This window comes from Rhineura floridana, chromosome 7 (assembly GCF_030035675.1).
Source record: "Rhineura floridana isolate rRhiFlo1 chromosome 7, rRhiFlo1.hap2, whole genome shotgun sequence".
In the NCBI taxonomy this organism is placed as follows: domain Eukaryota; kingdom Metazoa; phylum Chordata; class Lepidosauria; order Squamata; family Rhineuridae; genus Rhineura; species Rhineura floridana.
Genome location: NC_084486.1, coordinates 133342877 through 133366210, shown reverse-complemented (window position 1 = coordinate 133366210; position 23334 = coordinate 133342877). Strand labels below are relative to the sequence as shown.

Here is a 23334-nt window from a genome sequence, read left to right as displayed (position 1 = left end):
TTTATTTGTTCCTCAGTGATACCATCAAGCAGATTATCATACCAGTGACGTCATTGTCGCACTATTTAGAAGCTGAGACACAGAAAAATAAATATTGCCATAGATCCATTTCCAACTGTCTGTTTCATGGGTCTCTCTTTTTTACCTTATTTTTAAAATCTACAATCATGCCAGCCTAATTGGGCAAATCTAATCCTAATTTGAAGAAATGCTGCAAATCTAATCTTAATTCAAAGAAATATTGCAAAGTCACGTTAGGTCCTCTTGCCAGAAGCTCTGGCCATTTTTAAAAAAATTGGGAGTAATTCTTTACTGCCTATGTTTAATAGGCCAATAAACAAGAAGCTGCATGCCTGTCACATACACAAATTGATTTAGATGCAAAATAATTGGATTTTTGGCAGATACATCTGCCCTCAGGGTATCAGGAATGCATTAGATCTGTGTTGTTTTCCACAGGAAAAAAGGCAACAGCGCTTGGCTCCATCCAAGAGAGACCAAAACATATTTTTGCTTTGCTGAAAGAGAAACATTTTAATAATTGCTTGGATAAATTTCACAACACATTAGATTGGCTTCATTAGTGACATTATTAATGACAAACAGCACACTTCCTTCCTTCCTTCACTCCAACACAATTTTGTGACCCTTTTTCAAAGTTATTGTTCTGTTACTAGCTAAATGGCCTTCATGGTTGGTAGCTACTGGCTACAAGTATTTGTGACCCTGATAATCATGGCTGAATGGTTGCAATGACAGATATGGAGTGTGGGCATCATGGAGAACAGTCTCGATCCCTCCCTCTCTCCTTCTTACCCTGGTCAGTACTTGGTTCCAGATTGGATCATTTGCCCAACTGTCCCAGTCTGGCCCTGCCGGGCCTTGCCTAGCCTTACCACCCTGCCTCTTATTCTGGCCTACTTCTGCTGAGCCCATGAGACAACTTTTAAATTGGCATCTGAAAGTGCCCAGAGAAAACCAGTGTTCCCATTGCACCTGCATGATGCTTCCCCTCTTATTTCAAATCCCTCCCTAATATCCACAGTTTATTCTTTGTTGCCCTGTGTTTTGTAGAACAGGCCATGAGGAAGGCCATTGGACTGAAATGCACTGGGCGTTAATAAAAAGTGCTTTCCTCTTCAGCCTCTTTGAGGCTGGGCCTCCTTTTTTGTCTTGTCCATTGGATGCTTCCTGTTTTTCATGAATGGACGACCCTCTTTGGATAACCAAGGCACAGGAAATTCTGCTAGTGTTTCATATGAAAAGGAGAGACTGGAAGAACTGGGCATATTTAGCCTTGAGAAGAGAAGATGGAGGGGAGATATGCTAGCATTGTTGGAAGTGGGGCAAGAGCAACTCCTGTTTTGTTCTTTTGTTTAAGCTCCAGAAGGAAGATAGAGCTAGGGTCCTCCAGATGGATAGGCTTGTTTACCTTTACCTGTGATGCTCTGACTGACTTCCTTCTGTCGCTAGACTGTTACATCTTTAGGGAAGCTTACCTGCCCTTCTCCTTCTGCCCTTTCCACTCTTTTGTCCTCTGACTGTCCGGGAGAGAGGAGATATTCTTTTGTCTCTGCTCTATCCAAGCATGGGGCTAACTCCCGCACCTGGGCATTACACCTCCAACTTAGTTAGAACTAGGTTTGCCTTTCTATCTACTATGTATTTCTACAAATAAAGTAGCTTTTCTTATTTTACTAAGTCTCAAGTCTCAGTGGTGATGATGCAGGGTAAAAGCCTGCTTTCTTAGGCAAATGCACGCACACGCTGGCACACTCGCATTTCAACATCTGCTGTTACTCTGCTGCTGTGGTGTTGCTTTAAACAAAATTAAGCACACAAACACACACAGCCAACAAGCACTCTTCAAGTACTTGAAAGGTTGCCACACAGAGAAGGGCCAGGGTCTCTTCTCAATCGTCCCAGAGCGCAGGACACGGAATAATGAGCTCAAGTTAGAGGAAGCCAAATTTCGACTGAACATCAGGAAAAACGTCCTGTTAGAGCAGTACGATAATGGAACCAATGACTTAGGGAGGTGAAGGCATTCAAGAATCAGCTGGACAGCCACCTGTCGGGTATGCTGTAAGTTGGATTCCTGCATGGAGCAGGGGGTTGGACTCAGTGGCCTTATAGGCCCTTCCAACTCCATGATTCCATGAAAATTATAACAGGAGCTCAAGCCACCTTGTCATATGAATCAGGTATCTGTGTCATTATCATTGTGAGCATCAAAAACAAAGCTCATCTGCCTATGGGCTAAAGTTAACAGGCAACTTCACTATGATTTTTCAAGTCAAAGCCAGGAACAGAATACCTGTCTTCATCAAGGCATCTGTTTCATAAATCTTTCAGGCATGTACTTATCCGCTCGTCTCCTGTGTTTGCAGCTTGCATGCATTTTTAATCAGTTTTGAATAATGACTTTCTAGGCAAGTCAATGGTTGGAGGGCCTGCTGGGGGGATAAGTATTGGTTCCTCCCTCCACCCATCATTCTTACTTGTTCCTGAGCTACATGACAGAAATAAAAGTTTCAAATATCCCTTTGAAAGCTTTTATTATCCGAGAACATTTAAAAGTGCATGAAATATACAAGACCTTTACTAAAGAGCATTTAATATCATCGGCCTGCTTCTGTGTGTGCAGTCTAGCACATTCTGTAACCTTTGCAGAAAAACAGGGTTAACATGAAAATGGCAGCAATTTGAATCCTCTTCTTGAGACTGATTGCAAATTCAGAAGCACGGATGGGGAGAAATTCAAGTCAGGTCTCATCTTAAAGGCAAACGAACCTAGCTCACACTTTCCAAAACAATGCAAAACACAGCTATCCTTCAACATTTGTACTTCTTTCACGAAGATTTTTTAAAAATGCAAACCGATGTAGAAATGTGGAGAACTAAATTTAAGGCAAGAGAAATGGGAAATGTAGAAGAACCGAAACTGACAGGTTTGCCCAGCCCTATTCAGAAATGGTGGGTTTGGAGGAGGAGGGTTGTTTGTTTGTTTTAAAAAGGCTCCCTGAAAGCTGGGGGAATGGGTAGTGGGAAATATAGGGAGGAGGGATGCGTGCTTCCCATTGCCACCCCATGGCATTATTCCTTGTGGACTGTTCAAATATGCAAAAACATACAAAAACATACATATGAATAAGCAGCGTAGAAGAGCAAACACACACACCCTGATTAGCTCCCCCCACTGCTCTCCCCCTTGCAGTCCTGTTGTGGATACTTGAAGGAAAGACCCTTTTCATATACAAACTATAACTCAGGCATCAGCTGGAAATTAAATGAAAGCTGAAATGCTCACATTGAAGGTAGCTCCGTTATAATGAATAGGTATTTGGGCGTGTTCATGTGTTTTTTTTCTTTCTCAGAAATTGAAACACACGTACACACACTTTCACACTTTCTGTGTGCCCCTCCCCACAATATTTGTTTCTCTGATGCCACCACTATATACATCTGCAGCAGTCTGAAGTGATGCTGGTCAAGAAAATGCTGGGCTCTCCCTATCATTAGGCAGAGAGCGAGAGCGAGAGAGAAACACCTCCGGTGGCAAATGCTGGAGGTGTGCTGTTCCTCCTGAGCTCCATGGTCATTTCCCTCTGTCAGAAGACACAGCTCTGCACTCCCGAAGTTGGCCTGATGCCTTCAAGTGTGGTGGAGCCCACTGCCCCATTCCTAGTGTCGAAATAAAATCCAGCTGCCAATTGAGTCAGCTTCTGTACATGGAATGGGAGGCCACTCCCTTGTCCTTTGCTTCAGATAACAAAATCTCTAGGACTGGCCCTTGCTTTGCCCCCTCATTTTGATGGTTCCCACACCACTAGGGTTGCCATATTGCCCAGTTAGCTGGGTTTTACCCGGATTCTATCCATGCCACCTGGTGCCCACTTAGTCCATTAGGTGGCCTGGATTCTCAGGTTTCATTAAAAACAAAAAAGCTCATCTCTAGCCCTTGTGGATCCAGAGACAGAAGGTAAAATGTGGAGGCAGTTTTCTGCCCATATTGACTAGACTTCTAATGCAACGTATTTAGAATTTTCACCATAGAGATGACACTGGGTTCAGTGACATTTACTCCCAGGTAAGTGTGTATTGGATTGTGGCCTTAATTATTTTTTATGTTTGTTAGATTTTCTATGTACGGTAGGGCCCGCTTTTTGGTGTTCTGCTAATACAGCAGCACCAGTGGGGGGATCAGCTGTAGCGCAGGGAGCTCCAGCTGCCATGCTCCAGCTGATCAGCTGTAACGTGTGAGCTCCCTGTGCTACAGCTGATCGTGGGCTACAGCTGATCAGCTGTAGCACGCGATCAGCTATAGCGCGGGGACCTCATGCGCAACAGGTGATCACTGTCAGCTGGAGCACGGCGGCTGGAATATAGTAGAAGTCAATGACCAGTCACAATGGGTGGAGTTCATCCAGAGCCCAAGGATACTTCACTGAGAAGCCACCAGCTGCAGTTAAATGGCTCACCACAAGGGGCAGGCTATCTATAGATCCTAGCAGCTCCTGCCACAAGTCCAAATAATATGTTAGGGGAAAGAGTGCATGAAAACGCATGCATTGGTGAAAGTACATAGAAAAATGCATACTATAGGCAAAACTGCTTACAACAATGTGTACATTACGCAAAATTATATTAGGAAAAATGCTCACTAAAATACTGATGCATTTTCATGATGACTTTTTTTGAAAAAGAAAATCAAACTGATGTAAAAATGTGAACGGAACTTTCCTGGGAAACTGAAAAACTAAAATTGACATATTTGTCCATCCCTATTGGGTACAATGCACCTTGACGATGGGGGGAGGGGTGCCATTTGCTGCTCCGCACATGCAGAGGTTAGCCCTGTTCATGGTAGCTTTGAATTATTTATATTTTTACAACATGCAGGAAGTTCTCACAACATAACAAGCATGTCCCCAGCATACAGTTTCGGAATTAACGATGAAGTCAACCTGGGGGGGGGGGGACGACAATTCCCTGCAGTGAAGTGGAATTGGCTAGAAATTGTGTCCTTGCTACCTGCTTATCATACTAGAATGAAAAAGGAGAGGTGTGTATGCACTCTGAATTACAGGGTATGATTAACAGCCAGGGCTGCTGCTGCTGCTATTGATGTAAGTGATGTTAATAACTATCTGTCTATCAGAACAGAGGAGGAGGAACAGTCCTGAATCAGTAACAAGTCTGCTGCTATCAATACCAAGAGGGGCTGGTTAGAAAGGATGGATTTTATTATGCTATTATTTATTGATTTTATTGATTTCATTAATTACTTCCCATAAATCATCTCAAAGCAGCTTAACAATAAAAATACTTACAATTATATATATATATATATATATATATATGAACGTAATTGTGATTAACCAAACAGAGGTTTTTATTGTAGTACCAAAATGTTTCAGCTTCCGCCTTCATCAGCTACTAACATACAAATGCTGTTTCCAAGGTGGCAGTTATAGAGCTTTGAGGATGGAATGCTCAGAGGGGTTTCATCTGCAGAAGCTAAGTGATGCTGGTACCATCCTCCAGGTTCAGGCCATGTGGTGCCAATGTGTCCAGAGAGTAAATCCAAAAATTCTCCTTTTTGGTCAATGCTGCTGGATCTGCTGGCATCTCCATCGCTGTAATGGAAAAGTCCAACAGGCTGTGACCCTCGATGTTAAAATGCTTTGCAACTGGTTGCTCCACTTTTTTTGTCAAAATTGCCGACTTGTGGTTCCTGAAGCGCGTGCGTAGGTCAGTTGTGGTCTTTCCTACGTATTTGATATGACATCCTGGTCTTTTTATATATAACAATTTCACGTCCAATAAGGATGCAGACTGGGATAAAAATCTCCACTTAAAAGGCTTGTTTGAAAAGGAAGTTCTTTGATAGGCACGAAAAAGATAATAGAGATGACAGCTGTTTGATATGTAATGGGCAGGAGTTCCAAAGGGTAGGTGTCGCCACACTAAAGGTCAGTTTCTTACACTTTGTAAGATGGCATCTGCGAGAGGCCCTGTCCTGCAGAGTGAAGTGATCCACTGGGTATACAAGGGATGAGATGATCTTTTTCGTATCCTGGTCCCAAGCTGTATAGGGCTTTGTACACCATTACCAGCAACTTAAATACCTTTTAAAGTTGGTGTTTTATTGTTGTAGTAAATGGCCCTACTATTAGCCAGCTGACTCAGGTAGCCAGTGCTTGTTGTCAACAGTAGTGTAGTGGCAAATTTAGAAGTACAGGGTCCCTTCATAATAGTCACAGCCACGCCCCCTTCTAAGATTATACAACCTTCTAAGATTGTAGAATAATCTGGCCAGGCTTGACTACTGCTTTCTGCTTCGCTATCACTGCCGCCATTTGACTGTCCTTTCTCACTGCTGGAGATATTGCTTGAATTACTGAATTCAGTGTCTACATGCTTATCTCCTACTACTACCAAACTGCTTGATGATGTAGATGGGATGCTTTCATCAGGATCCACTGTTTCTCTTGCAATTACAGAATTCTCACTCTCCACAGCTTGGCTTTTTGAAGTGGGAACTAATAGGAACTCCTTTCACTCTGATTTGCTCCAGTCAACAGGAAACAAGGAAGCAAGTTAGAAGACTCTTCTCAGTGGCTAACACACTCCCCTTTCATGCTGATTGGCTCATAGAACACTGGAGACATAGGCAGGGCTGGCACCAGGTGTGACTGGGCCCCTGGGCACCAGCCTGCCCAGGCCGCAGTGCCGTTTGCCCCAACACCAGCTCCCAATACAGGTGGTGCAGGGCTTATATAAGTCTGCCTACCCCACCTACCTCTGTGTCAGTGTTCATGTCCCGTGCACTGTGTACACACAGGTACCATCAACCAAGATGGCAGCATGGACATCAACCCCTTAGGGACACCCCCACCACCATCTTGGGTGATGGCAGGCATGCACACACATTGAGTGGGGCACACATTTGTTGTTGTTGTGCCTCCAAGTCGACTGCGACTTATGGCGACCCTATGAATCAGTGACCTTCCGTAGCATCTGTCATAAACCACCCTGTTCAGATCTTGTCAATTCAGCTCTGTGGCTTCCTTTATGGAATCAATCCATCTCTTGTTTGGTTTTCCTCTTTTTCTACTTCCTTCTGTTTTCCCCAGCATTATTGTATTTTCTAATGAATCATGTCTTCTCATTATGTGTCCAGAGTATGATAACCTCAGTTTCATCATTTTAGCTTCTAGTGACAGTTCTGGTTTAATTTGTTCTAACGCCCAATTATTTGTCTTTTTTGCAGTCCATGGTATGCGCAAAGCTCTTCTCCAACACCACATTTCAAATTAGTCATTTTTCTCTGATGTGCTAACGTGATAGGTAGGTGAGGCAAGTGGGCTTATTTAAGCCCACATCACACGTATGGGAAGGTGCCTGGGAGCTTCCGCTCACATGACCCAACACTGCTGCAGATCACAGACCGGGCTCCACCCTTCCGCCCTAAGGAGAGACCCGCTAAGGGGCCCTCGGCCAGGGCCCAACCTGGCCACACACTGGCACTGGGCCTAGACAAATGGACCTGGTTCTTTAAAAAGTCAGGGGTCCAAGACCCCCTGAAGCTCTGGAGAACTACATCCTTAGCTGTGACTGTTAGAAATGCTGTTCCATCTGTCCTGCACTGCAGAGCAGAAAGGGGTGGTATATGCTTCTTTACTTTACATCCTGGCAGCCTCCAACATTCTCTCCAGCAAACCAGGGCAAGGGAGAAACCTTGTCAAAAGGCGGAAACCCAAACAAGGGGAAACACACTTACTAGACTCCTGCCTGGTTACAGGCCACCAGAATCCAATTCACACTTTCATGTACCTCTCCCTTCTAAACAAGTGCATAGTCCAAATAGCTTGGTGCATGGGGAAGGGCGCACATTTTGAGCTTGGCAAATCATGAAATCAGCTCCTGGTTCAACTCACAGAAGTTCGTTTAGGGTTTAAGGTGGGGGGGTGTTGCATGTATGGAACTTGTGGCCTTCTAGGTGTTGTTGGACTCCAACTCCCATAAGCTCCAGCCACTATAATCAGTGTTCAGGACGATAAGAGTTGTAGTTTGGTAACATCTGGAAGACCACCACCCCGGTTTAAGATAAGGGAGTAGGAGATTAGGCAGCAACAAATAAATCAAATAACTCAGTTCTAAATAATCCTATCCTAGTGAAACATGCAGAATATCAGCAATATACTTGCTTTAATTGCGGGTGTAGCAGATGCTCCGTGCTACATCAAAACGTAGATGAACACAACTGCTTTTATCTCCTATTAACCAGTAAAGAAAATCCACCAATCAGGAGGTAGAAAGGGGACTGATGTAACATCATGTTTTGCTAGAGCATATAGGACACAACTTGGGAACCTGTGGTCCTCCAGGTGTACATCATCCCTGACCATTGGCAGTGATGGCTTAGTCCGACAACAGCTGACGGGCCACAGGGTTCCCCAGCCCTGGCCTAGGAGATTGGCTATCCTATGAAGAGTGCGTATCACTGCCAGGAAAGGCAGAAGATGTTAGAACCAAGGTGCCATGTCCATTGCACCAAGAGTAGACAGATTTAACACCGTAAGCCGTAAGCCCCATCCTAAGAGCTATTTCGCTAAGGGCGGTATATAAATTGAATAATAAATAAATAAATCCTTTGTATTCGTGGAGAAAAAATTAGGAATGCATGCCTTGGCCACTTCTCTATGATGGAGAAGGGAATCTTTGGAGAGAAGCAGGAATTCTTCAAATGGACAAATCTGTTATGGCTTTGCTATTTTTTCACCAGAGCTCAGCCATTTTCATGCTATGGCTCCAGCTTTAATTGGTTACTTTTTGTTTCGACTGCATTTCCTTATGATTGCATAAATTTCTTGTGTCTTTGTTTAGGGGTTTGTTATGCCGAGTTTGGTGTGCGGGTTCCCAAAACCACTGGCTCTGCCTATACCTACAGCTATGTCACAGTGGGAGAGTTTGTGGCATTTTTCATCGGATGGAACCTAATCCTGGAGTATCTGATTGGCACAGCCGCAGGCGCCAGTGCTCTAAGCAGCATGTTTGACTCCCTGGCCAATCACACCATCAGTCGCTGGATGATTGACAGCGTTGGGACTTTGAATGGGCTGGGTGAGAATTACTCTGAATATGTGTAGCATTGTAACTATTTTCTATTCCTGCTGATGCCTGTTAGGCTCCAAGAGGCAACAGAATTCTGATTGGAAATCAGAGCACGCCAAGATGGTTTGAATTTGAAATATTTTGTGCATTGTTTCAACATTTCCAGTCCCCAAGCTTTAAAAAAAAATCTAAGTTTAAATGCCTTTCTAGCTGCCATGGCAAAACACAGCAGCACCACAGGCATTCTCCTGGCCACCTCACCCAGAATGTCATGGCTCTTCTCAGAGCCCACGCAAGGCGAGATGAAAGTAGACAGCCACCTGGCCACTGCAGATGGGAGCCAAGCTTGGCTCCCATTCAAAAGCCATGCCCGCACATCACCATTAAAACTCCACCAGTCCTGGGCCCTGAGATGAGATGGTGAGTGAGTGGGTGGAAGGGTCAGGCCTGTGAGGTGCCTTCATAGCCCTGGGGCCCTCAACCAATGCCTGATCTGGTTGACCGCTGGCCCCAAGCCTTATGTGAGCACAGCAGGGACCACCATCTTACAAACCATTTTCAGTCATTTTCAAAAATTGCATTAAAATGCTTTTTAAAAATTTCAACCATATTGTAAAATTACTTTGAGAACATTAAAAGATAAATGAAAGAAAAACGAAATAAAAATCACCATGGAGACAAATGTCATGATCATAAAGATAGCTTTTTAAGGGAGGGGGAGAATCAGAGGTTTAATTTGCACTAAAAAAAATCCCCTTACTTTTAACCACTATTAAATTTAAACAAAGATTTCATTTTTAATTAAGGATATATGCCAAAAATACAGGTTTTTTTTAAAACACACACACACACCCCCAAAATGGCACCAACTGGAAAGGTAACAATGAAGATGCACTGATGTATATAGGTGTGTTCGTATGTTCACCTGCCCAATACGTCACTGCAACTGTCACAACAAACAGGCAGAGTGGCACTAAGGTAGCCTACACTTGTGGAGATTGCACTCCTCTTCCATTGTTTCTGAAACAAGTCAGACTTTCTATGGTCTGAAAAAAGAGAGGACCACAGAGAAAGCCACTTGGTGACAATGCTGTGGAAATGCTCCCATACAAAGGAGTAAGCAACGCATGGCTGTACAGCAGTAATTGCCTCATGGGGAAGCATTTCCCCACAAGGTCATGTCTTTCCCATTATTTTGTTTCTGCCTAGAAGTCACAGATATCCCTCCTCCTTTTTTCAAAGGTAAAGGAGAAGAATCATATCCAGATCTACTAGCTTTGGTCATTGCTGTCATTGTAACTATCATCGTCGCTTTGGGAGTGAAGAACTCTGTGGGATTTAACAACGTCCTTAACGTGATTAACCTGGCTGTGTGGGTCTTCATCATGATTGCTGGACTTGTCTATGTTAATGGAGAAAACTGGGCCGAAGGGCACTTCTTGCCATTTGGATGGTCAGGGGTGAGTGACTTAGGCTATTATCAGCCTAAAAGCCTGGCAATCAAAAGGGGCATCATATTGCATGCATTTCCATTTTTTCTTTGCAAGGATAAATCCAGAGCATGCACCCTTCCATATAAGGATCCTGGGGTGTGTAGCCAGTGCTGCATGAGCAGTGTTCAGATGCGCAATGGGATACCTCTTTCCTCTCCTCTCCCCATGTGTCTTGCCAAAGGCAAGAGGTTCGCGGGATACAGAAACAAAGAATGCACAAGTAGAGAAGGTTCAAAGCTTTTATTTTAGAGCAGACAAACAAACAAAAAGGACACAAGAGGCTACAGCTACAGAGCAAAGATGATCTTACTTTCTCTTTTCAGTTGTTGGGAGCTCCAAATAGGCAACAACCAAGAGATCCCAGGTGGTGGCCAACCAGTACACAGCACCTCCACAGTCAAGGTCTGTGTCGAAGCTCCCTGGACAGAATTTAGGGAGCCTTATTTATACACAAAAGCCCCCTGGCCTATGTGCAGGCTCACATCTGTTGTTGTGATTATGGTCTTAGTCTTATCATTATTTATTAAGTTTAATTGGCCAGCACCCTTAAAGTGTATAACTTCTTAATTAATTGTACCGGACTTAAAGATCACGTTCCCAATCCTTATCAATGTTTACGAATATTTTCATAGATGAGCTCAGCTATCCCCCCTAAACAGATAAGGACTTCTCCCAAGCTTCAAAGTTATACTGTCCTGTGTTACATAAATAAAACAAAGAAGCATGCCATAAGGCCTATCTGGCCAGAATATATGGAGATCTTGGCATGAAGGGGAATTGGGCTCACCTCTCTAATTCCTTGTTACAATTTTTCCCAGTGATTTTCCCATACACCATGCACCACCAAAACCTGCTCTAGAGGGTCCCCCAACCCAGATTTTGAGTGTCTATGGGGGCTGCAGAGGAGAGGAGGCAGAATGGCAGTGTTCGATGCAATCACCTCTCTTCTACTTGCTCCGCCTCCTTATGTCATCTCAGTAATAACTTAACAAATATTCTGTGTGATAGTGTTGCCCGTATAACAGACATAGGGAAGCTGTACCTCTCCAGATGTTGTTGGACTGCAACTCCCATCTTCCCTGGCCACAGAGTTGGGGCTGATGGGAATTGGAATCCAATCACATCTAAAGGCCAACAGTCAGGGCCGGTACCAGGGGGTGACCAGTTTGGGCCCTGGCCAAGTGGCCCTGTGGCCCAGAGGGGCTCCTGAGGGGCCCCTCCTTAGGGTGGGAGGGTAGTGTTTGTGTTCTGCAATCGATGGCAGAGTTGGCTCCCAACCCTGCTGAGGATTGTAGAGAGGGAGCTCCCAGGCACCTCCCCCCAATACAGTCAGTGTGGACCATGCATGCCCCAGCTACATTTGCCACTCTTGTAAATGACGCGTGCGCTGCACGTGCATGCCTGCCATCAACCAAGATGGCGGCGGAGGCTTCCCTAAGGGGCTGATGCCTCTGCCACCATCTTGGTTGATGGTAGGCATGCGCACACAGTGCACACATGCCTGCCATCAACTAAGATGGAGGCACAGTCTTCCCTAAGGGTCTGCTGCCCCTGCTGCCATCTTGGTTGATGGCAGGCATGTGCACACAGCATGCGCATCATTTACAGGAGTGATAGAGGTAAGTGGGATGCACAGGCGGGTTTATTAGCCCCACGTGGCCTGTATGGAGGGGTTGTGCTCTGGCGCTGCGGGCCCAGGACAAGGTGGTGCCCAAGGGCCCAGGCATACCAGCACCAGCCCTGCCCACAATTTGCCCATCCCTGCACCAATCTCTGTAACAGTTTCTTGTTTTCCAGCAATTGTCTCACTTCGCCAAACTATAATGTAAACCTCCATCATCCACCTCCAAGACAAATTTCCGCTTGTCTGCTGTAAGATTTCTTAAAATGGTACTTATTTAGCAAAGGTACCTATTGCTTAATGAAGGTTCCTTTCTTTTACTGGTCCATTTCAAATAAAATACCATCCCCAAAGAATGTGCCAGATTTTCATTTCAGTTGAAAACAAACAAAATACCACATTCTCCAGCTGGCAAGATTAAAGGTGGCCAAAACAGAATTGTTCAACCAAGTGAAATTAACAATGCATAAACACAGTTATCACGCTCTCTGGAGAGCTGATGACTTAAAAGGCTAATTACAACTAATCCCATAAGTGACATATAATAAAAGGCACAGCACCAAAAAGCAAGTTAAGTGGCTTGCTGAGAATGGAAATGACACAGGTATAAAGTATGATGTTAGTGAGTGCAATCCTGAAGGATGTGCACATTTCTATGGCTATAATTTCATGCACACTTTCCTGGGTTTAAGGCCTCTTAATTGGGCACAGTGTGTTATGTCCAATGTTGCGTTAAGTCACGGCTCCAGCAGTATAAGGATTTCTGCTTGAGCAATGGAACTTTCCCCCTCCTCTGCCCCATGTGCCCCCTAGAGGTTCTGTTCTATCTGTTCTAGAGGTTCCCACAACCCTCTGGAATAGATTTCAGGATGGCGCTGGGTTCACATGGGAGGAGGGGGAGTCCCGTTGAGCAGGCAGAAATCCTTGCGCTGAGAGGATGCATTAGTTGAATACCACCAAGTGGGAATTACTTCCATAAACATGGACAGGATTGCACTGCATAGCTGCAATCTTATGCACACTTCTGGATAGTGAGCTCAGTAGCACTTTACTGCCAATCCTTAGCATCAGGCTATGCATGCCATTAAAATCAATGGAACTGAAAGCCCCTTTGCTTTCAACTGTGTCTAAATTGGGCCCAGTGTGTCAAAAAAAAAATCACTTAAAGCAAAGCTGGGCAACCTTTCTTCTGTTGAGGGCCACATTCTTCGGGGGTAATCTGCCTGGCACTGCATTCCAACTGCATTTAGTGAGACTGAAACCAGTGGCAGGCAGAGCCAAAGGTGGACATGACCACCTCTCTTTCTCTCTCTCTCTCTGTCTTTGACACCCACTTTTTTCTCTCTCTTTCTGCCACCCCTTTTCTCTCTTGCAGACATCCCCCTTTTCTCTCTCTTTCTGAACTGCTTGCTTGCAAAGGGCTTTGTAAATTAGGCTGAGGGCCACATAAAATAAGGAGAGGGCCACATGCAGCATATAGTTTGATGAGCAGGAAACAAATAAGGGGAATGGTCTCAGGACCAAGCTACACAGGATGTAAAATGCATCACTGCATTTAACATGCAGGTTTACAAAGAGCATCAGCTGTCGAGCCTGATAATTATTAGGATTGCAGCAGGTGTGGAGGAGATGTGTTGTATTTCTATTTAAACTGCAATGATTACTTCTAAATTTGCATTTATGCATATAAATTGATATATGCAAATGTTATGTAAATCTGTGCACTCTTATGTGGTAATGCATTTCCTCTTTTTTGGTTTTATTGCTTTTTTCTATGTATTTGGTTTTTAATTTATTATTAAGTTGTTTTGTAGTTTATGAAAAGTGATGAATAAATGATGATGATGGTGATGACGATGATGATGATGATGATGCATAAATGGCTACCCTAGTCATGGATCTCCCACTGTCCCAAATAGTTGCACCTTCAAGAAGCCCCAAGTTATCCTTGTTTATGGCTACATATTCTTTCCCAGCTTGTACAGACAACAGTGCTCTTTCTCTTCTAAATGGGCCCAAATTTTCCTTGGTCTGGAGCAGTGGTTCTCAATCTTTTTGGGTTCGCGGCGCACTGTAAAACACATAAAAAATTTCTGGCACACTTCGTGTACAAAATTAAAAATATATTAATATATTTTAAACTATGAATAAAAATAACTTAATAATAATATACTTTCATAATATTCCCGGCACACCTAGCCACCTCTTGCGGCACACCAGTGTGCCCCGGCGCACCGTTTGAGAATCACTGGTCTGGAGAATGGAGAGCAGAACAGTATAAAATAAAATAAAATATGGCAAGAGCCAAAGTTAACCGCCTTATGTCCCATTAATTGCAGCAGAAGCGAGTGAAGCAGATGTTTACACTTTTCTGTTGAAATCAGTGGAACTTAAATGTGCCTTTGAATGGATTCTTCCCATATAGGGTAAGAATGGGCTTTAAATTTCCACTGCATACAGCAAGAGAAGCAAATGTCACTATGCTTTCTCTTTCTAAAGTGGGTCTGATGTGAGTAGAGTAGCCTTCCCCAACCTGGCACCCTCCAGCACAGCTGGCTGGGGCTGATAGTAATCACAGTGCAAAACACCTAGAGGGCACCAGGTTGGGGAAGGTTGGAGTTGCCAAGGATGCACTGATATTTGGTCTGGCTGCTTCTCAGTATAATAAAGGGCCTAAAGTGTTTGCTTTATGCACACTTTCTAATGTTGCCAGGTTGATGCTTATTTTATATGTGTTAGCGGAAAGTGCAGCTGGGAATTCAAACAGATTTGGATTTCTAACCTTGCTGAGATCAGTTTTTATCCAAAGATGAGCAGAGACTGCAAATATTCTGTGTTGGCCTAGGCTCCAAGTTAATTAATTGGATTTATACTGCTTGCCTCTTAAAGGTCGGGTCCAGAAAAAATGCAACATGAAAGGGGAGATTGTTGATGGCTTTCAGTTTTAAAATTAACCTTGCTAGATTGAAACAACAATAAAGAGAGGGGAGCAGACTTCTGTGGAGCTTAAGATAGGGTTCCCTAACCATTAGCCATGTTGGCAGGATTAATGGAAGCTGGAGCCCAACAGCTTCTGGAGTGTCACCGGTTAATCACTCCATTTGTTTCAAAGGAGCATTTAATTTGTTGCACAGAAGGCGATCTTTTCCCAGGTGGACCCACCTGCCCCAATCTTTCCATTGTTCCCTTGGTGTAGCCCCAGGGTAGCCAACATGGTGCCCTCCAGATGTTGTTGGACTCTTACTTCCATCATTCCTGACCACTGGCTATTCTAGCTGGAGCTGATGACAGTTGGAGTCTAACAACATCTGGAGGGCACTGTGTCAGCTACTCCTGGTCTAGCCTCCTCCTTTCTGTTTTCTGTTTCTATGCCAAGTGTGGGGAACATTTGGCCTGCTAGATGTTGCTGAACTACAGCTCCCATCAGCCCCAGCAAACATGGCCAATGGCTAGGGATGATGGGAACTGTAGTTCAGCAATATCATGAGGGCCAAAGGTTCCCCACACTTGTTCTATATTGCATACTCCTGCTTGTCGATCCAGACAGGGCTATCCCTACATTTGGGGATAAAACTGAGGCAGCCACTTCAGGCAACTGATTTGGAGTGTCATGAAAGTAGGGTACTCAGATGGAAAAGGTGATGGAGTTCCTGCACCATTGATAGTTGTGTACAGGAGGTGATTCACACCTGTGTAGGCTGTCATGCAAGCTATACTTGCTGAAACTCCTTCTAAACAACTGTTAAAGGTGGAAGACATTTGTCCCTCTTGCATGTGGCCTCCCAACAGGAAAGAACAGCAAACTGTTAGGGCCCCTCCAAAGTGGTGCTTCATTATGAGTGTATATTGCAAGATGTTCAATAACAGTGCATCAGTGGTGGAATTATTCTGCATTATTGGAAAGCAATGCTTCCCCATGCTACCACATTATTGCTGTTGGGAGGGGCTGTAGTGCAACAAAAGCAAGACAAAAATAAATCAGAATATTTGTAATGTAAAAAGTTACAGGATTTCAGTAAGAGGTTACAGGATATGCACTCACTGGAAATGAAGCAGTGCGACTGTCCCAAAACATTTGCAAGCGCAAACAGTACTGAAAGTGGGATTGCATATGAGCACAAATAATGTGCATAAATGCACAATAAAAAAGGTGCCTGGAGAGGCCCTTACTTATGGAATTTATTATTACCACATTTTATTCCCAGGGAGAGGTGGTTATGGAATTATCTGCCTCAGGTGCAAAAATAACTTGGTGAGCCTTCGATTGTATGCATCTCGATTTAGGTAGTTGTGGCAGGGAGGACATTTGCTGTTCTGCCCCAGGCAGCAAAATGTCATAGGAACAAAGGACATAGGAAGCTGCCTTATGGACTAATGTCAGACTATTGGTCCATTTAGCTCAATGTTATTTATACTGTTTGGCAACAGCTCTTCTGGGTACCAGACAGGATTTCGCTCAGCCCTACCTGGAATGTTGGGGATTGAACCTGGGACCTTTAGCATGCAAAGCAGATGGTCTACCACTGAGCTCACAGCCTTCTGCAGTCTTGGGTTGGCCTTAGCCATCTCCCTCTCTACTTTACAAACCATACAATTTAACATTCCACCTCCTCTATTTAAACATCTTACAAGATTACAATTCAACTTCATTTTTCTTGTAGCATTTTTTCAGATTCTGGAGAACAAAACCAAACAAAAAGGGTGGGGAGGATTCTCTGCAGTCAAACTACATGTCATGAGAAATTCTGTGACTAGAACACCACAAGGTTTTGTTTTTAATCCAAAAGGCAATTAATTGCAAAGGACCCTCAACCAGATCAGAACTACGCACATTTTAGAATATTCCAAGGTTTTCTATATTATCTTCTTGTTCTGTGGTGATTTCCCCTACACACATACACACTTGAATCACAAAGTGTCAGCCTGCTGTTGGTAGACAGGCAAAGCACTATTGAACCTTTTCAGAACTACTGTGCCTTTAGTTAGAAGCTTTCTCCTCTGAAATAAATTGCTTCTCCTGCATCTAATTTATTCCTGCTTAGTGCAGCCTGATTATTTAACTACAAAAGAAAGAAATGGAGAGAGAATGAATGGAAACCAGTAATTAACAGAGACCACGTAATAGGGAAATATAAGAGGGGATTTGTCAATAATGTGAGAACTGCACTGAACAGGAAGCAACAAGAGGCATACACTGACAGGAGGAAGCTTCTAATTAAAGTTGCAGGGGACATCTAAGTAAACATTATAGAAGACTCTTGGCCACGGGGATGGCTATTGCCAGATAATGTAGCACTATATTAAGTAACTTGTGGAATTTTCATTTTAACTCTGCTTCCAGCTAATTATAGAAAAGCAATATCTTTGCAGACTCCGCTTCCAGCTAATTGCAGAAAAGCAGTACTTGAGCAACACTAAAGGAAAACAAACCTAGAGAATTTATGCCATTTTGTACTGCTGTCATGGTTAAAAAGTTATTCCCCATATTCATTTCCAACCTATTTTCCCTACAATTTAAATCAAGGATGGGGAAGCTATGGCCCTCCAGATTTTATTGGACTGCAACTCTCAGCTGCCACATCCAGCATAGCCAATGGATAGGAATTATGGGAGTTGTAGTCCAGCAACATATGGAGGATCATAGGTTCTCCATCCATTATTTAAATTCACTGTTCCTCATACTGTCCTTAGCAAACAGGATTTGTTTTCATCTACCTTCCTTTTATATATTACAAAATGCTGGATATATTCCATTTTTACTTCTCGCTCCCAAACTGACCATATTTAGCTTCTTCAGCCTATCTTAATATTAATTTTGTCTTCAAGACGCTTTATCACTATCTTTCAATCTGTGTTCATAATAGCAGAATCCTACATATGTCTAGCTAGAAGTAAGTCCTACTGAGTTCAGTGGGGCTTACTTCCAGGTAAGGGGGAATGGCACTGTAGCCTTAATCTGTCTGAATTTGAGTCTATTGATCATGCAGGTGCTACAAGGTGCAGCCACCTGCTTCTATGCCTTCATTGGATTTGACATCATTGCTACCACTGGAGAAGAAGCAAAGAATCCCAACACTTCCATCCCTTATGCCATCACTGCCTCACTAGTCACATGCCTGACTGCATATGTGTCTGTAAGTAACACATTTTCCAATTGCATTCAGTACAATTCTCTATTTTACAGGAAGGTGTAGTGTGATGGCTGAGAATATAAATGCAAACCAAGAAATCCCTGGTTCAAATCTTAGGCAACCTTCTATATCTCCTTGGTCCAACCCTTGCACCCTGAGGATAATCATATTGATTCATGTAATAGGCTTGTTGTTAAGATGCATGAAGACAATGTATGCAAAGTGCCCAAGCAACCTTCCAACAGCAGTGGATTGATAATATTTGGAAAACCACAACTTTGTACAAACTCAGTCAGCAACTGCAGCAAGAAAGACGTTCTAATTTATACAAAGATGTTAGGGGTGTTTGTGGGGGAGAATGGGGTCACGACACCTGCCAACTTCAGCCCCCTGATGCTGATGTGCCCATAAACCATGATCCTCCCTGGTGGCATCACATTTGGCAATTATGTGAAGGGGGCCTTCATCTACACCAGTGTATGCACATAGGCCTTCTCCACACAAGAGGGGATCCTGCTCGGCCCTTCACATAGCTTCTGAACACGTGGCCAGCATGTGTGTGGCCAGTCCGAGTGTCAGTAGTGAAGATCAGGGACAGTAGTAGTAGTAGTGGAGTCTTTATGGCACAGAGAAATAAATGTTACCAATTACCCAGAGCATCTGGTTGATCAGGACATAGGAGCGGGCTACTGCAGAAAGAGCTTGAAACCACACCAAGATAGAAGTTGTAAAGGGTTTATTGAAAATGCCCAATTAACACAGCCAGGGGTGTTCTCTAGTAAGTCAATCCCCAATGCAAGTATGCCATCCTAGGTTTCTCAGTATTCCTAATTTTTCATACTCGCACCAATGGTGCAAACAATGCTGGTCAAGCATGCTGTAACATGTGAAGAGTCTAGAGAAGGATGGGGGCATGCATGCAGTCTCCCCAGTGTTGGCTGTAGTGAATATCTCTGCTTGCTTCTAGGTGAGGAGGTGTTTTATACCTCGGGAGGTCTTTGAAGCCTTCGCAGGGTCCCAATATTACCACAGCCATTTGGAAGACATAATGTAAACATTTTGGCACATCTCTGCCCATCAGGATCGCATATTGTCTCCACACCAACTTGGTGCCTCTGACATCAAGACTGTTGGTGTGGGATGCTCAGTTGTCACCAAGGTGTCCAGGCTGGCATTCAGTTACAAGATAGTTTATCCTTGAGGTTTTCCGAATATCCCCCCTCTTCCTGTCATTATCCTGGCCTTCAGCACATATCATGTCTCTCTTAGTCCAGCCTGATAGCTAGAAAGAAATGCATTTGCACTCACACCTATGCATCTATTGTTCTCCTGTTATGATAAGCAGGTAACACTTAGCATATTTGATAACCGGCCTTGAGTAAATAGCAGTTCCACAGAACATACATGCATGAAAATGCTTTATAGTTCAATTACACAAGAAAGATTTAGGAGGTTATACATACTTAAAGCTTATTTAAAGTGTTCCTTGATTGCAGGAACCCAGTAATCATGAAATGCTAATTCCCCCAAAAATATACAACACTGGTGTGAAAAAAGCTACAAACTTTCTGGATCTGGCCCAGGTGAATTGCATTGTGTAAGGATACAAATACAAATATATATAATATATAATGATGCAAATATAATGGCATCATGATGCACGCATAGCAATAATGTGTGCAAAGGCTTATAAAAGTAAACTAATAAAACAAATGAATGGGTAAATAAAACAATGTGTGCAGAGAAAAAGGAAATGTGACTTTGGTTTGTGTTTTGTAGGGAACAGGGATGGAAAGATCTGTCAATTTCAGTTTTCTCCGTTTCTCATTTTTCCCAATCTTAAATTCAGTTCTCCAGGTTTTTGCAGCAATTTGTGGATGTTTTATTAATCCCCATGAAAGGTCTTCAGTATTTTAGTGCAAATTTCTCTTAATAATTAATTCTGCAGTTTTGACTGATGTACACATTTTTGCAAGCAATTTTTCCTCATACAATGCTTTTTGTATGTTATTTCCCCTCAAATATTCATTTTAATGAACACTTTCACCTTATTTATGCAAACATTCTATGATTGGAGAACTGCATCACAAAATTCAGATAAGTGTGAATTTTGAAGGATTGCTGTGCTTTGGCTCATTTTTTTCAGAAAGTGCAAATTTGTTCAATTTGGCTCGAAACACAAACTGAATTGATTTTTTCCCCATCCCTCGTAGGGAAGGAGGTAGTCCTTCAGATATATGGGTCCTGAGTTATTTAGGGTTTAAAAGACTAGCATGAGCACCTTGAATTAAGCCCAGAACAAACCGGGAACCAATACCAGGGGTTATATGAGATCTAAAAGGAACCCAGCCAATAATCTGACCACTGCATTTTGAACAGAGCTTGGAAAAGTTACTTTTTTGAACTACAACTCCCATCAGCCCCAGCCAGCATGGCCACTGCATTGGGCTGATGGGAGTTGTAGTTCAAAAAAGTAACTTTTCCAAGCTCTGATTTTGAACCAGTTGAAAATGAACCAATTAACACAGCCAGGGGTGTTCTCTAGTAGGTCAATCCCCAATGCAGGTATGTCAACTAATCTCTGTCCAAAAGAGGCTGTAGCTCATGAGTCAGCTGGCAGTTCTAGTACTGAGGTCGCTTGAGCCTCCAGCGCCAAGATTGAATCAAGGAGCATACCCAAGCTGTGGACCTGATCCTTTCAGGGGAGTGGACCTGTCCAGGATAGGCTGTCTCCCCAACTCCCAGACATAAGAATTCAAGGCACATAACACCTCTGTCTTTTCAGGATTCAGTTTCAATTTATTGGCTCACATCCAGCCCATTATTGCCTCCAAGCAATAGTCTAACACCTCAACTGCCTCTCCCAATTCAGATGGAACAGAGAGATAGAGCTGTCTTTTTCATGTTGGATTTGCAGCACAATCCCACAAACACCTCACACGTTTTTTTCAGTGCATGAGAGGGTATGGGTGATTGGCACCATGATTTCTGTTTATTTCTTTATAACGGGTAAGGAACCTGTGGCCCTCCAGATATTGTTGAACTCCATATCCCATCATTCCTCCTAGGCCATGCTGGCTGGGGCTCATGGGAATTGCAGTCCAACAAACATCTGGAGGGCCACTAGATCCCCACATCTTATTTATACCCAGCCTGTTAGGGTAACTGTTATACAGTGCTTACAGATTTTATTTATGTTATATTTATTTATAAACATGTTTGTATACTGCTATTTCATTTCAAAAAACATCAAAGCTGTTTACAACAAATAAAAACCTTAATAATAAAAACAATTAAAAATACAGTAAAAACAAAGGCAGCTATTGCAAAGAGACATCTTCCTAACTACCTGCATAAGCCTAGAAGAGCAGAAAAGTTTTCAGCAGGTATTTAAAATCTTGTGCAAAACAACATTCCAGTCAAGTATCTATCTATATATCTCTCAGTATAGACATAGAGATAAAACTATGGATGCTATTTAACTTAATTCTTGCACTAGCACAAAGATTAGCACTAGTGCAACAGGATTTCCCTCCCCCCTTCTTCCATGCACACCCCATGCCATCCCCAAATCTACTCTGAGGGATTGGGGAAAAGCCAAGAACAGATTTAGGGGGTGCGCTGGGAGAAAAGAGGTGCAGAAAACAAGGAGAAATCCTTGACAGACCATTCACCTTTGTGCTACATTGAATGCAACCCTATGATTTTGCCTAGATAACTTACACACCCAAACTCTCTTAATAGTTAGCCTACCTCTGCTCAGGCTGCTTTACACACACTAACTGTCCCATAAGCCAACCCATAATATACTAAAGGCTGTTGAATCTGAGTTTCATTTCCTTCTCTTATAATTAGCAATCCTGCTGTATATTGTTACACCTCTATTTCGAAATACATTTCAAAGGAAAATCTCATGTCAAAATAAATAGGTGAAGAGCTATATAAATATAAACTCTGCCAGGATTTTATTAATCGCTAAAAAAAAACCTTTTTGCTTTTAAAGCATCTTCCCAATCACATGCTTGCTTCTAACATTTGGTTTGATTTGTTTTTGCAATGCATAAGAACTTACATTCAGGTTTCAAATTAGCATAACAGCATAGAGCTTTCAGCAAGAGCACAGGAGAGCAGCAGTGGAGTGGGCTGTATGACATAACTTCTAGACATCTTTTACTGCATATTTTTAAAATACAGCCTTGGCACTTCTGACTCATGCTAGGTTTTGCTTGTCAATATGGATCCTACCATTAGGAAGAGTGAGGCAGCTGTCTCAGCCAGTATATACTGGCAGACAGAGCTAAGTGGGTCATATAGCATGCCCTGTGCTCGCACTCACCGGCTGCCCTCAGGTGCAGTGAATAATGCTGTCCCATTCCCAAGGTAAAATTCATCTGCTCATCTGGTGCATGGAATGGAGGGGCACCATCCTGTCCCTCAACTCAGGCAGGAAAATGTCTTGGCCAAGGCCTGTTGTGACAGTCTTGCTATTTGCAATTTTCTCTGTGTCCATTCTTCATTCATATTTTCTCTCGCACACGCACACACTGTGTATGCACAATACACATACTACTCACACCCCCAGTTCACATACCACCCCCACGCATGCCATTCACACACTCAGCCTAACAGTTAACTATTGTTGTGATAGTGCTGCTTCCTGGCTTCTCTGCAATCCTCCCCAACAGCAACGCTTGACCTTGGCTGCCAACAGTTTTTCAAACTTCTGAACTATTGGAATATTCATAAACATTTCACAACATCTTAGTAGCTGATCTAATGACTAGAGATGACACATTTCAGTCAAATGAAGCCAGAGCTCTACATCTGTGTACAGCCACTTCAGGTTTTGATTTTCTCTTGTTGAGTGTATCTGATTTAAGGGACCAAATGAACAACAACAACAAAGCACTACTGTTTTGACCTGCAAGCCTACATGTCCTGAGCTTTAACTTGATATTTCGTTCATCTC

General features: G+C 43.1%; 1 protein-coding gene across 1 annotated transcript in view; it reads left to right on the top strand.

The window, feature by feature from the left end:
* The window catches only part of SLC7A14 (solute carrier family 7 member 14), an 80951-nt gene that overhangs the window by 46359 nt on the left and 11258 nt on the right, over positions 1–23334 (top strand). Inside the window, exons 3-5 of the mRNA XM_061637317.1 lie at positions 8893–9129; positions 10363–10580; positions 18222–18368. Coding sequence (XP_061493301.1) covers positions 8893–9129; positions 10363–10580; positions 18222–18368 — 602 coding nt within the window. The remainder of the gene's footprint in view (positions 1–8892; positions 9130–10362; positions 10581–18221; positions 18369–23334) is intronic.